This window comes from Pezoporus occidentalis, unplaced genomic scaffold (genome assembly GCF_034315485.1).
Source record: "Pezoporus occidentalis ecotype Australia unplaced genomic scaffold, CSIRO_AGI_Poc_V1 ctg259, whole genome shotgun sequence".
Taxonomy (NCBI): Eukaryota; Metazoa; Chordata; class Aves; order Psittaciformes; family Psittacidae; genus Pezoporus; species Pezoporus occidentalis.
Window position 1 is genome coordinate 601,799 of NW_026914491.1, and position 15,185 is coordinate 616,983.

The window sequence follows — 15,185 nt, forward strand, 5'->3', positions numbered from 1 at the left end:
GTGCAATGGCAGAGTCGTTTATCTCGAAGCATCACCTCCAAACCAGAGCATCTCCTGCAGCATCACCACTGCTGCCCACAACCAGCACTGGGGTGGCCCCCCCACAAGGGCTCTGACCGGTGCTGTCCTTACCCAGTGAGCCCCTGCACGGTGCTGAGCAAGCTGCTGAGCAGCTCTCCACTGCCAAGGGGGCCACCAAGGGTCCTGACTGTGCTGAGGGGATCTCCATCACTGAGCACATGTCCCTGATCCATTGCTCCTCCAGCACCCCCATGGGGCTGGCATCCCTGGGGGCATCGCCACCGGCTGCCAGCCATTCCCTGGGGGGGGGTTCTGGGCTCACCCCCATACACACCTCCAGTGCCTGCTCTACCCAGCAAGCCACCGCCGGCATCACCCCCTCCAACAAGCAGCCGCCAGGCAGACCCTGCCACCACCACCCAGCAAACCACCAGCGATGCCACCAAGCAGGCCACCAGCACCAGCACCACCAAGGACACCTCCTCCAAGGCCACCCAGCAGCTCCCCACTTCCATCTGTGCTGGGACGTCTGCCCCTGAGCAGCACCTCTCTGAGGGCGCCTTGGAGGACATCATTGCTCTGCCGCAGGGAGCCTGGAAGAGCTGGACCATCACCCACGAGGCAGAGCTGACCCTGGCCATTGCTGCTGCCCTCGAGTGGGGACCTCACATGTGGGCTGCTCGGGCTGTGTTGGTACAAGAGCATCAACCCCCAGGGACCACTGCTGGTTCCTGCTCCCCAGGGTCTCACCTCGAGGAGGCAGGGGGATTCACCATCACTTCCAACTCCTTTACTGAGCCTGGGGGTGGCACCTTTTGGCTGGCCTGGAGATGGAGTCAGCAGAGCACACAGGAGAACGCCAGAGCCGGTGCCATGGTGTCCTCTGCTTGGCTGGGAGCTGCGGCAGGACCTGGTCAGGAAGAGGGTGGGAGCAGGCTGGAGGTGGGTCAGGTGTTTCCATCTGGGTGACATTTTTCAGTGACTGGAACCAGGAGCTCGAGGAGAACCAAAGCTGCATTCAGCAAACAGACCTGGACACACACAGAAAGGGGAAGAGGAGCGTGTCCTGATGCAGAAGCCAGCTTCTGAGCCACTCCAGGGTCTGTTTGCTTATTCCTGTTCCTGGGCACCCCCACAGCATTTCCAACTTACAGTATGAAACCGTTACCCATCACCTATGGACCCCACTGAGCTGCCCCAGCTAGTATCCACCCTATGAGTAGCTACTCAATTGAATGCTGCAGTGCTACAAGAAACTTGCATTGGAATAAAGCTTTTCTCCTTAAGACGGCCTGTTTGAACCTTACATCCATAAAAATCATACTAACAACCTTAAAAGGGTTAACTTTTTGTGTCAAATGAATATGGTTCTTCAGAGAAGGGTTTCATTTTACTATAGCAACCTTTGTTCTGATTTTTCAGGCTAGTCACTAAATATAAACCAGAATTAGTACATGTCTACCATTATTGGAGTTATTCCCATAGCTTTTCTTGCTCACCAGAGCACATTGCAGGGCTGGCAGGTAAAATGGTGGCTCTGCCTCCCCAGGCTTGCAGCACCCTGTACCACTGGTTTGACCATCCTTCCTTACCTGGCTTTATCCTGGATTCCGAAGCCTGACTTTGGTCCTTAGTGCTCAGCTTCTGGTCAGGGGGAGACCTTTGCTCTGTCCAGAGACACCTCTGCTTTAACAGGGAGGAGCCTCGGGTCCTTACATAGCAAAGGTAATGCAGAAATGTGGAAAGATGCCTAAACTGTAAAAGCTGGGCTAGGGGATTGAGTGTATAGAACAGGATTTGTGGGTTTGGTGTATCCCAACGTGCAGAAAGATTTGTCAAACAGGGAAAAGCTTTGAGCAGCAGGTTACAGGACACCCAGCTATCGGGTAGTGGTTACCCAAGGGCTAAAGCAAAGGAGAAGCCTAAGACACTGCGAGCTGCATGGCCCCAAGATCCGTGATGGATCCCGCTTCTTCCAGACAAATCCCTGCTGACACCCGCGCGCAGGGTGACCAGCACCCACAAACGGGGTGACCAGCACCCACAAACGGGGTGTCTCACACACACCACTGTATCAGGGCAATGTTAAGTTCCCAGAGAGAGCCTGGAGATCCTTTAGCAAAGCACCAGGGGATTTTAGTCTCCTTTAGTGCTCACCCCAGCAGCGTTCCCGGGAATCATCCCGCCTGTCCCCAGCAGAGGTTTCCACAGCCCCAGGGTGGTGAACACGCTGCTCCGTGCCAGCTCCAGGCTATGAGGGTGTTTCTGCCCTGCTGTCCTCGACACTTAATACCTTTGTGAGATACCAGGTGCGGCAATCAGCCTGGTGTAGGTGATAACAAGGTGATAATGAGCTCCTAAACGAGCAGCAGATGAGGGGGTGTGAGCTCAGTTTTCCTGGCCTGGCTCCGTGCAGAGCCTTGCACAACCAGCTCCATGTGGGACGTGCTGCAAACGAGCCCTTGGCAGGAGCTGCTGCCCCTGCAGCGGCTGCAACACGGGCTCCAAGCGGGCGATGTCAGCCGGCCCCTTGCTAACCCCGCACTGTCAGAGCACTGCCAGCACCCCTGCGCACCCGCAGCACCCAGCCGGGCAGGGACCCGCAGCACCCAGCCGGGCCGGGACCCGCAGCACCCAGCCGGGGAGGGACCCACAGCACCCAGCCGGGCAGGGACCCGCAGCACCCAGCCGGGGAGGGACCCGCAGCACCCAGCCGGGCAGGGACCCGCAGCACCCAGCCGGGCCGGGACCCGCAGCACCCAGCCAGGGCAGGGACCCGCAGCACCCAGCCGGGGAGGGACCCGCAGCACCCAGCCGGGGAGGGACCTGCAGCACCCAGCCGGGCAGGGACCCGCAGCACCCCGCGCGCCAGAGCCCATCTCCCGTGGGTGCGAGCTGCTGCTCCACACCTTGTGCCGCAGCCTGAGCCCCGCAACCACCCCCGGCGTGGTGCCGGCTCCCGGCTCCGGGTACAGCCGCCTCCTCCAGCTGCGCTGCCGGCCCGGTGGCACAGGGCGCAGTGAGACGGGGTGGGAATAAACCCTCAGAGAGAGAAACACTGAGGCAGAGGAAGGCTTTATTGGAAGAGCAGTACGAGAGCAGCCTTCAGAGCCAAGGCAGAGCTCTGCTTCCCCACCAGGGGTGTTAAAAGTGGCCGCAGACCCCCCCAGCATCCACCAGCAGAGCAGTTTTCCCTACCCTGATGCCAGGCTATGCCAGGACCCACTGGCTGGAGCTGGCTGCACATCGCTCTTGGGCCGCAGCAGCGACCCAGGGCAGCGCTCAAGGGAGCATGGAGGCAAGCAGGGGGCTGGAGCTCATGGGGTGCTGTCGGTCTTGGAAGGGGAGCAGGGACAAGGGTCCGTTGGGGCAGGAATCGTCCAGACGGGTCTGGTCGGCAGAGCTGTCTGCCTGCAAGAAGCAGCACAAACCCCTCAGTTCTCACACTCACATTTCACAGCTTTCCCCCGTTCCCCAGGTGAGGTTTTCCTGTGGGACCTCCTGGAACGCGGGAGCAGCCCCTGGGAAGCGGGGCTGGCCGGGGCGTGTGGTTTGGGCTCGGCAGGACCCTGCCCCGGGTGGGTGCATCCCCAGCTCCCCGGGCAGGCAGCGCTGTGGGATGCGGGATCCTTACGTCGGTGATGTCAACCTTGGCGTTCCTGAGGCTGATGTTGGGAACTTTGGGCAGAGGGACCGACACACTCAATGCATCTGCAGAAGCAAGTGGAAGCACCTCATCATGGGGGGGGACACCCCAAAGGTGGCAGAGAGGGGAGGGAGAGAGCCCCAGATCCAGCCGAGTCTGAGACAACAGGGAGCTGGACGTGGCCATACCAGTGACAGCAGGTAAATACGCAGCTGTGAGGACTCTCTGGAGCCATCCTGCAAGGGGGGAGACCTGCAAAGGACGAAATATCAGTATCAGGAGAAGAGAGCAATGGTTGTTGGGGTGAAACCAGCCACATCTGGCTTACCAATCCCGGTCTGTCCCTGCAGGATGCTCTGAGCTGTGAAATCAAATGCTGGGAAGCTTCTGTCAGTGAAGCTCTTCCAGGACTGAGGGTGGGGGTTACAGAGGGATGTGCTTTTGGGGTAATTTCTTCTTGATTATTCCTCCCCCCCTTCCCAGGACCCCCAGTGTGCAGTCAACAAGCAAGCACATACAGCCAGTGTCACTGCTGTAGGGTACATGGGATGGACAGGATAGGCAGCAGCTGGCCTCTGCCATGAAGGAATATGAAGACTGAGGAACTGACATATTGGTTCTCCCTCCCTACACAGCCCATGGCCATTGAGTGCTTGTGGCCCTGCCTCCATCCAAAGCACCGTGCACTTACACTGAGAGGGTCGAGCCTCAGGGGTGTCCGTGTCAGGCTGATGCTACAAAAGACAGAAGCAAGGCAGAGTCGGGGTGCATCGGGGCCGCACTCCTTCACATCTCTACGTCTCCATCACCCTCCCAACCACTGGCACCTCCCACCAGGCTCTGCAGAGTCCCCAGAGCTTGGCTCTACCTGTCCAGCGCCAGGGAGGTTCGGAGCTTGCCGTCGGAGACTGATGGGGTGATGCTCAGAACGATGTCCTGAGATTGGAACAGTGGAAGAAATGAGGTTATCACCTGCGCAGCTCCAGCAATGAAAACACAGTGTGTGTAAATAACCCATCCTGAGCAAAAATACCTGCCCGGGCCTAGAAGTCACATTTTTTGGTGGATGGCATCATGCATCTGTCCCCAGCGTTCACCCTTCCTGTCTCTATTTTGTATTATGCCTTAAACACTTCACTTGTGCTCAGTTCTGAGCAGTTCTAAAGCACTGGGCACCACCGTTTGCAAGATGAGGTGAATTCAAATGCACAAGGGCAGGACAAGCCCAGGGGACGCCAGAGAAGAGCCAGTGTCAGCCCTTGCCCTGACCCAGAGCAATCAGCCCCGGGAGCCACTCACCGCATCCAAGGAGAAGAGCAGCTTCTGGGCAGACTGCAGGGCAGGGCTGAGGATGTCGATGGAGGCTCTGAGGGTGGCGGTGGCTTTCCCATCCCTCACAGCCACCACTGGCTCGTTGGCCACCCGCACGCGCAGCTCCAGTGGCAGGGAGCCGGGGAGGACCTTGGCGAGCTGCATGGGGCAGGGGGGTCAGGGCAGGGGTCTGTGCACGGGTGGGTGGGAGGGGGGGTGGAAGGAGGCGACTGACCTGGGGGATGAGCGGGAGAAGGGCAGACGTGGACAGCGAGATGCTATTGGGCACCTGCAGGAACAGCACCGATGACCAGCGGCGTTGTGCAAAGGGCTGGACCACGCAAAGACAAGCACCCATGGCGAGCACCCCTGGGACACCCCAGGCTGACCGGGACCCTGACCCAGCCCCAGAGAGGGGCACAGGGACCCACCATGGAGCTGGTGATGATGCGGTTGAAGGCTCCCTGCTCCTGGGCCAGCTCCAGCAGGACACCGAGGGCACGTTGGGGCAGGCTGAGCCGAGGCGGGCGCCCGGTGGCCAGCAGCAGGTTGGCAGTGAGCGGTGGTCCCTGCATGGTGGGGGCCCCCACTGCACCCTCCATGTCCCCGACAGGGAGCTGCAGGGGACAGAGCAGGGACGTTGGTGGGGCTCACAGTGGGCATCCTGCCCACCATGGACCTCATGGAGAGGAGCACGTGGGGTTAATGCACTCTTTAATACAGGTAGGGATGCTTCGAATGCTCTAGCACAGGCCACAGCTTTCCCTTTGAAACACTGCCACATCTCCTGGTCAGAGAGACACAGCCCGTATGGGCCTCATATGGTCCCTATCAGTGACACATCAAACTTTAAACCCGCTTATAAATGAATGTGCTTGTGAGCAGCGACCACTGCTCCTGGGCTCTGAACTGAGCTTTCCCGGTTAACAGCTATGAGAGAGCTGTAATTGCGTGGATTCAGCAGTGTCAGCCACGCGGGCTCCTGCTGCCCTCCAGGGTTAGCAAGTAAAAGGATAAGGTAGGGAGCAAGGCAAACCAGGCACCGTGCTGAGATGAACTATGCCAGCTCACCAAGCCAGGGGGTTTGGGCAGGGAAACGGGGCACTTACGTTTAGATCCAGCTGGATGGTGTCAGCACCGAGGATGGAAAAGGCGGGCAGATCTCCCAGAGCCCCCAGCGGGAGCGCGGCTGTGGGACAGAGGGAGGAAAGCTGTTAAGCTGCAAAGGGAGGGGGATGCTCCCAAATCCCGTGGTCCCAAAAGATGTCTGGACTGACGGTGGCTCCAGCTCACAGCGTTCCCAGCTGGATTGGCTGCCAGAAAGCACAGGAATGGTGCTGCTGGAAGCAACGGTTCCTGAAGTGCTTTTCTGTGGGAAAAACTGTGCTGCTGGCAACTGAAACCGGGCTTGAGCAGGGCTGGGAGCTGAGAATGTTGTTAAATATCTGTGTTTGCCCCAGGTAAAACCAACCAACCCCGAGCGCGGGACCCCGCACAGGAGGAGAGGACAAGGAGGGGGCAGCACTTACGGGTCCTGGAGCTGAGCAGCGAGCTCACCACACCGAGCCTGGTGTTGACGATGTTGCACCCCTGAGGAGGGAAAGGAGCATCAAAACCTTCCCTGTGAGGGTGGTGGGACACAGGCACAGGGTGCCCAGAGAAGCTGTGGCTGCCCCATCCCTGGCAGTGCTCAAGGCCAGGTTGGACACAGGGGCTTGGAGCACCCTGCTCCAGTGGAAGGGGTCCCTGCCTGTGGCAGGGGTTGGAGCTGGAGGAGCTTTAAGGTCCCTTCCAACCCAAACCATTCCATGACTCTGTGAGCCATAACAGGGTGCATGATCACAACAAGGCAGTCTGCCTCTGCTGGGGTGCACAGGGTGGCAGGAGCCTCTGCAGGGCAGGGTTTGGTGGGACCCCGTTACTGCAGCAGCCCCTCTGAGCTGGGGGCTCTGGCTCCAGAGTTTGCTCGCTGTGACCCTAAGGCGGTGCAGTACCGGTGCCCATGGTGCCCATGGGCGTGAGGACGGGCTGACCCTGTGCTGAGCCTGCAGCTGTGCAAACAGCCGCTGCCATGGCACAGCCTGGACCTGCCTGTGCAGAGCTCACATGGAGGTCGCTCTGCAGCCTTACCATCTCCCGCAGGACATCAGCGAGGAGGCGTTTCAAAGCCTGATCCAGGACAGGCACTTTGGGACTGGGAACAGGAAAATAGGAAATAAAAGGTGATGTAGATTGATGGCTGGAAGATAAAAGGACTTTGCACAAGAGAAAGAGGAGGCTTCACCATATTCAGTGCCATATTCATATTCAGTGCCAAAGTCAGCTACATATTCAGAGCCAAAACATTACCAAACCCCAGCCCTCTGAATCCGGCCCAGTGCTTGGTTGCCAGCACAACCCACAAATACCCTTCCTTTAACCCAAACTTCAGAAGAAAGCTCAGCAGTTCCCCTCTGAGAGCAGCAGCCGGGGGGGCTCAGCCCCTGAGGAGGCATCAGCCCAAAAGCCCTGCCTGCGATCCCAGCAGCACCAAGGTTTCCCATCACCACCCGTGACGGTACCTGATGCTGGTGCCTACCTCACACTGACGTTTATGTCAACAGTCTGGCATTCCTGGGTGCTCTGGGGAGCCGCCCACTTGTCCTGGACCAGCGCGCCCACATCTGCTTCCACCTGCACGCAGCGCGGCAAGCCCGGGATGCTGCACGGGGAGCAGAGCGCGGCTCAGGGACACGCCGCCCACCAGAGCCCCCCCCCATGGGCGCTCCGTACCTGGAGCTGTCTATGAGCATCCGGGTGTTGAAGTCCACCTGGTGCCCGAAGCCGGGCAGCGAGCGCAGGCTTATTCTGGGCAGGGTGTTGTTCACAATCCTCAGCCTGGGCGGTGGGACAGGGAGCGCGGAGGAGCGCGGCTGTGCAGCGATGCCCCAGCTGCCAGAGCCACGACCGGGGATCCTCCCCCACCCCGGGGCCAGTGGGGACCCCACCAGCCTGCAGCAGCTGGATGGCACCTACAGGAACTCCCAGCAGCTGAACCCTCCCTTATGGACCTGCCCCAGGAGGGGAGTGGGGGCCCCACGTGTTAGGCAGCAGGCTCCAGAGCCTCCTTTCCCCAGCGTGGTCCAGACACGGGGAGGGCTGTGCAGGGACACCCGTCTCCCACTCTCACTCACCCTGCGAGGTCACCGTTTCCACCGAGATCACCGTTTCTACCAAGAAGATTGCCAACGAGACCATTTTTGCCAAGGAGACCACCTTCGCCAAGGAGAATATTAAGGACAGCATCAAGGAGACCATCAACAAGACCGTCTTTGCCAAGGAGACCATCAACAACACCATCTTTGCCAAGGAGACCTCCAAGGACACCATCTTTATCAAGGAGACCTCCAAGGACTCCATCTTGTCCAAGGACTCCCCCAAGGAGACCATCTCCTCCAAGGAGACCATCTTGTCCAAGGACACCCCCAAGGAGACCATCTCCTCCAAGGAGCCCATCTTGTCCAAGGACACCACCAAGGAGACCATCTCCTCCGAGGAGACCATCTTGTCCAAGGACACCGCCAAGGAGACCTTCTCCTCCAAGGAGCCCATCTTGTCCAAGGACACCGCCAAGGAGACCATCTCCTCCAAGGAGACCATCTTGCCCAAGGACACCACCGAGGAGGCCACCTCCTCCAAGGAGACCATTTCCTCCAAGGAGGCCACCAACAGCACCATCTTTTCCAAGGACTTTGCCAAGAGGACCGTCTTTTCCAAGGAGACCACCGAGCAGGTTGCCACCAAGGAGACCACCTTTAAGTTTCCGGAGGTCGCGTTTGGCCAGAGAATCTTTAATATCTGAAAAACAAAGGATGGGAGGTCATGGGCTCAACACAAGCATCTGCGTCAGCCTGGCTGATCCTTTCACCTCCATTGTCCTGCAATAGAGCTGGTGGCCACTGTAAAGTACCTCAAGTGCAATCTCCAAAGGGCTTTATAAAGGCAAATTACCAGCATTGCCTCTACTGCTGCACAAGTCTGGAGCAGCCTCTGATTTACTGAGCGTGGTCAAGAGATAGGAAGGGCAGGACTGGCCTCTCTCTTCCATACACTTACCATCTACATCCATCTGGGGACCCAAGGGCATGATTCTAAATCCTTGCGAAGGGGACAGCAGGCTGCAGAGGAGGAAGACAGCCCAGAACGGAGCCATCTTCGGTCCTGGTAACTGGGAAGTGATCGATGTCAGTGCAGTGCTGGGGCACTGAGCACAGGCCGTGGAGGGGGAAGAGGATTGTAGGAAAGAGAAAATCAGTTATAAAGTTCCAGTGTCGTTGACATTTCGGAGGGAGCTCCAACTTGGAGTAGCTTTTTATTTATAAAGAATCATAATGAACATCCCCATATCTATTTAAATGCAGATAGCACATAAGGGAAAGCAAGTGTGAGAGGTCTAATTCACTCTGGCTAAAAGCCTATCTCAGATAATAGAGTTATACCAAAAATCATTTAAATGAATATTTCTTATGAAGACCATGAAATCCCTTTTACTCTTCAAGGACTGCAAATACCAAGAACATGCATGTCTGTTCTTGGGAAAAGCACAGTGAAAAGCCGACACACGCTTTCCTTGTTGGAGGGGAATTTAGGCAGGCAGCAGGCAGGAATGACAATGTCTGTTGAAAAGGCAACGCTCCCAAGTGAACGTGAAGGGTTCTTTGGGAAGCATTCAGGTTTGCAGAGCAGAAGCTAAGAGCATGATTTTGGAGGAACAAGCTCACCCTTACCTGACCAAGCTCAAGAGTGTGAAGCTCTCCAGCCGATGTCCCTGTCTTCTGAGAAGGACCCGCACCAGGGATCTTCATATATAGAGCTTTCCATCAGGCAAGTGATGTCACTGAGGACATCCAGGGCAATTGGTGGGGAGCAAAACAAACAAGATATGGTTTCTGGTGATTTCCACTGCAAATATTTCCTTAGAGATGTTAGGAGTCAAGTAAATCATTGAGCAATGACCTGGAGGTGCAGAGCAGACTCGGCCAGCTCACCCCTGCCGGGTTTGGTACATCCTCCCTTTGGGCTTGCTGCTGTCAAGACGTGGACATGGCTGAAGGGTGGGGCCCTGGTAAAATGATTGGTTTTAAATAAAATTGAGGTTTTGACTGAAAAATGAGTCCAAAGGAGAGGTGGCCTCCCTGCCACACCACCCCATGCAGCAGTGTGCTGCAGCTCCGGGGTCTTCTGCCTCCACATCACAGCTCTGTCCAGGCCCCTGCCACTCAGATCTGTGACCAGGGTTTTTCCAGTTGTGTCCCAACTGATCCATCACAGCTCATTTACTGCAGGCTCACTTCCTAAATAGCACCCGATCACACAGAGCTGTGGAGCTGCTGCCTCGAGCTGCACCAGAGCAGCAGCTCTGGAACAGGACACAGAAAACCCTCTTCTGAGGACCACAAGCATAGGCCCCATGTGTGGATCACATCCCGATGTGCAGGGTCAATGAAAGCCGTCCAAGGTGAAGGGGTGATGCATCAAGGGGACAGCGTGAACTCTTCACTCCCCTGATGTGCCCCTGAGGACAGGGGTGGGAGGGCTGCTCCCCAGCACTGGCAAATAATAGTCCAGAAAATGCTTGCTCGGAGTTAATATGTTCTGCAAACTTGGGAATCCGCATTTCCAGCAGATTAGCCAGCTTTGGTCACACACTGATTCCAGCTTTAAAGAACATCTCAGCTGAAGGCCAAGGAAGGGATGGCAAAGATGCCAAAGTAAAGGAGTTGTCACTCTCCTTGCAACCTGATCAGCCAGACACCGCAGGAGCACAAAGCCTTGCTGTCATGGCTAGATCATGACATTTGATAAGGTGGAAGTGGGTGTTAACAAGCTGGTATTATGTTATCATCCTTCCTGTATCAATTTATACTTTGGGCAGTCACTATAGAAACCTGAATTACCATAAAGACAGACCTAATAATGGTCAGCACACAGCAAAGGGGCATCTTGGCATGGTGGAGAATAGCTTCTGAGCAGTGACCTTTCAGGCACGACAGTAACTTGGCCTCTCACCAGCTCTTGCTGAATGCAGAGGTCTCTGACAACAAAATATTATGGATAAACTGAAGCCGATTCCCATAAAGAGAATGACATCGTTGATGTCCAGGTCCTGATGACATTGAGATGCCCACGTCTCGCTAAAGCGACTTTCAAAGCCCCAGGAACACGAAGCCAAATCGCTGTGTGAGAACGGAAACACAGAGTAAAACCAGAACGGACTTGGTCAAAGGGAGAAGAATAGGACTGACGTGAACAGACACTGCTTTGGTGCTCACATCACCCGGGAACTGAGGGGAAAGGGCAGGCAGCAAGAGGGACATACATACCCTGAGAAGTGATGGAGGCCTTGACATGAGCAAGAGGGCAGCAGGCTCTGGCCAGGCAGAGGGAAATGTATGAACCCTGGCTGAGAAAGGAGCCTGCTCCGCTCTGCTGTTGATGGCATCATCCAGCCGTGGCCCTTCTGCCCAAGGAAACCATCCCTTCGGGGACCCCTGAGCCAGGGCAGCCACGGTTTGCTCTTTCCTGCCTCTGGGACCATTAAGTGGGGGGAATGGTGCATTTCCCACTGCTGGGAGAGCTCCAGGGACTGTGCTGGTGCCTGCACACATCCCGCACCTCCACCAGCACCCGCGGGCATCAACCACCAGTCATTGCCAGCGCGGCTTCCCAGCCTGGGTAAGTGAAAAACCAACCCAGTGCCCCCGGAGGTTTCCAGGCTGGGGTTCTCCCGGGCATGCTGAGCACAGATTCTGATTCATGGTGTGCTGCTCTCACGGGAGCTCGGGCTCAAACTGTTCCATTGGTGAGCAGCAAGCGCAGGCACAACCGGGGAAATGGCTTTGGAAAGCTGCTTGGCTTTGGCAGTGTTTGCAGTGGAATGAGGAGGGAAGGCTCCACAGGCACCGGTCCTGGCGGGGAGCTGGCTTTATGGCCGCTTCCCTCGCTGCTGAGCAGTCCCGATGAGGACAGTCCCTTACACGCGCTGCAGAGCAGGAGCCTGCTGGGGCTGGCAGCACACACAGGAAAACAAAGGGAGCGCTCAGAGCCTGCCTCATGCAGAGACCTTCCTGGGAACAGCCTCTTAGAAACAGTGATCTTCCCAAAGCTGCCCTCAACTCCTCACCAGCTCCTGCCACCGGGAGAAAACGTTCCAATCCTGCTGGCTCCATGAGATCAGGGTCGAAGCTGTTTATTGACCTCCTAATGACAGGTAATAATGCAGCAGTCAGGGAACTGTACGCCTGGGATCCATATCTGTTCTGCAGCTGATAAACCACGGTGCTGGGCTCCTCTGAGAGACGGAAACACACATGGAGATGTCTAAACACTCGGCTCTAAATCATGCGGAGAAGCCCTAATCCCTTGCAGGGCTGCAGACACGCTCTCACCTCTGACAGCACGGGAGCAGGGGGGTCCCTTCCTGCACCCCTCTCCTGGGGGGTGATGGGGTCTTTTCATTTCAGCTTGTGGAGTCGAACAATTGAGAAGTGAATGAAAGAGGAAGCACCACCCTGGGCAGCCCAGCACCCTCCCTGCTCCCTCTGCAGCCATTGCTGCGGGTCTTGCAGGTTGAATAAACCTGCCTGGAGCTGAGCAAAGAACAAAGCCAGACCCCCCCCCAGCTGTCTGACTGAACCAGACCAACGCTGTGACATGTGGTAGGAGGCTGCAGGTCTGCCCTTCGACAAGCCTCCAGGAACAAGCGTGCTCAGCATCACAACCAGCTCTGCCCGAGCATCGCATCCCTCACCGCAGGCTGGGATGAGGAGGCTTTAGGCAGTGACAGTGCCTTCACTGTGGTTGTTGGCTGCGTAAAACCAGGAATTGCTCAAAATGCTCCCTTTCAGCAGCCTGCAGGCTCCTCTGTGTAGCAAAACTGTGAAACCCATTAAAGCTCAGTGAGGAGGAGGAGGAGGAGGAGGAGGAGGAGATGATCTCCAAGAAACGAAGGGAGGAGGATCAGACTTACCAGACCTGACAGCACTTTCTGAAGGATGCTGTCCACAATCTTGCTCCTGCCTTTGTACTGCAATCTGGGCAGAGGAAACACATCCACCGCTATGCACACAGCACTCATTATTTACTAGAGATCAAAAGGCAAGAAAGGCAAGTGCTAAACAAACCCATCTGGTGCGGGTTAGGACAAAACATGCCCAGTGTCTAATATAAGATGTTTTCCCTCTTCACAAACCTTTTCTCAAGAATGCCATCTTCTGGCTTTAAAGAGAGCTAAAGGTTTCCAAGCCTAAAAGAAGCTCTGATATCCCCAGAGTGCAGCACTCAAATAAGGACTGATGCCAAAGGGAACGTTCACAGAACAGCACAGCTGGAGCTGGCCTGAATTTGTCCGTAAAACATTTTGTTTTTCTTAGTGTCAAAAAAGGAACGGTGAAAAGTGTTTGTGTTCTGCAGGAAAGCAAACCTGGAGGCTGGCAGGTTCAACAGCGCTGCCACTGCCTCTTAGGGGCTATTGATACTGACACAGCAGGGACGCTGTCCCCTGGGAGGTTGGTTTTCACTCTGATGGGGCAGCTTCTGGAGCAGAGCCTGGGGGTGCCCGTGGGGTCCTGCCACATCCAGCCACAGGCTTGCAGCCAGGGCAATGCCCATGATTCCTCCTGCAGAGCGGCTCAGAGCAAAGCCCAAAGCGGGACAATCCCCTGGAGTTCACCCCAGCAGCGTCCCCTGCAGGCAGCGGCTTCCTTCTCCCACCTCACCTTCTCCCAGCGATGCTTCTTTGGACCATGAGGAGCTCCGAACCCAGTGAGAGCAGCAGCGATACCAGTAGGAGATGGAGACCTTTCACTTTGAGCCTGCAGAAAAACACAGGAAGAGGGCTGGGGAAACAGAGCTGGGAATAAGGAGCCCACAGCAGCCAGGTCGGGCTGCTTCCATCAGTCACTATCAGATATTGCCATCACCATCTTTAAACTCCCCATTTAAGAGCACTGTTTAATTTAGAAACTTGCTTCTTCCCACCAAAATCACACCGCTTAATTCTGAAGAAAAATTGGGAAAAGAGTATTTTGGGTTTCCGACACCTCCTGCTTTCCCCAGGGGGAAGCTGTGGGATGGAGGCCCCAGAGAGTCAGGGGTTTCCTGAGGATGTCACTGACAAACCCAGCACCCCCAGCCTGGAGAGCAAACCCCAGCGGTGCTGCAGAGCCGATGCCGCAGCCCCGGCACACAGGAGCAGGAGCCGATGCGCTTTGTTGCCTTTAAGTTATAGTTTCTCCATGTATCTGTGGACACAGCCATGCAGAAAATCACCGGCTTTAATATCACACTTGTTAGCGGGGAGTGATTCGTTTCTGCCTCCAGGCTGACACCTCCCAACCTTCTGCTGCTCTCCTTGGGTTTCAGGCTGGCGCTGCAGCTCATCGCTCACCCCCACACGCCTTTGATGGATTGCGTGCTCTGCTTCCTTTTGGGAGCTTCCTCTGTCATTCTCTGCAGAGCATCTCTCCCCTTCGGAGCAAAGGAGGGTGCTGGAAGGTTTGCACAAGGTTTAGCTCAAAATCTCCCTGTGCTGGAGGGCAGGAGGACTCAGTGCTCCCCATCGTACCCTATAAAACATCCTTATTAACGTGTTCCCCTTCCAGCACACAGGCACCAGCAGGACCCTTCACATGCTGTAAATGGGGATAAGCATTAGGGTCACTGCATCACACTGCAGGAAAGCAAGCAGGGCTCCGTGCAAGGCCAGCAGAGCCACACTGGCCAAAACAGAGCCGGAATGCACAAACAGCTCCCTGCCTGCGCTGGGGCTGGTGGCCACCGCGGTGTCCTCCCCTCTCCCCTCCTGTTACCCACCCCAGGACCCGGCTCTGGGAGCTCCCCCCATGGGATCCTGCAGTAATGTGTTTCTTCTTCTCTTTTCTGTATAAGACATGTCTTAAGGTTTAACCTGTCGTTACCTCCCTCCAGTGAGGCACTCACTGCCTCTGCTCAGCCCAGACAGGGAGATTTACATCTTATCTAACAGGAGTGTCAGATTTACAGATAACTCCCAGTGAGGAAAGCATCATGCCAGAGAGACGCTTTTGTGTTGGTAGCTTGATCCATCATTATGCTGTAAGTTGACATCTAATTAAGCCTCCACAGGGATCACTGGGTCCAGAGCAGCTCTTGAGGAGGAGAAAATCTACCTCTAATCACCACGGTGCAA

General features: G+C 56.3%; 1 protein-coding gene and 1 long non-coding RNA gene across 2 annotated transcripts; both read right to left on the reverse strand.

The window, feature by feature from the left end:
• Nucleotides 1-3,078: 3,078 nt before the first annotated feature.
• On the reverse strand, nt 3,079-3,740 carry LOC134166295 (uncharacterized). Its single transcript, XR_009965818.1, has 2 exons — nt 3,656-3,740; nt 3,079-3,432 (listed from the first exon to the last, which is right to left on the reverse strand). It is a non-coding gene; the product is annotated as an uncharacterized LOC134166295 (long non-coding RNA).
• Nucleotides 3,741-3,942: 202 nt separating this feature from the next.
• LOC134166328 (BPI fold-containing family B member 4-like) lies at nt 3,943-13,224 on the reverse strand. Its single transcript, XM_062623881.1, has 15 exons — nt 12,987-13,224; nt 9,074-9,185; nt 8,744-8,815; nt 8,152-8,617; nt 7,751-7,855; nt 7,557-7,679; nt 7,109-7,172; nt 6,508-6,568; nt 6,088-6,167; nt 5,410-5,595; nt 5,214-5,267; nt 4,967-5,137; nt 4,536-4,603; nt 4,359-4,401; nt 3,943-4,077 (listed from the first exon to the last, which is right to left on the reverse strand). The coding sequence occupies exons 1-15, from the start codon at nt 13,092-13,094 to the stop codon at nt 3,943-3,945; spliced, it is 1,848 nt and encodes a 615-aa protein (XP_062479865.1). The 5' UTR covers nt 13,095-13,224.
• Nucleotides 13,225-15,185: the final 1,961 nt, after the last annotated feature.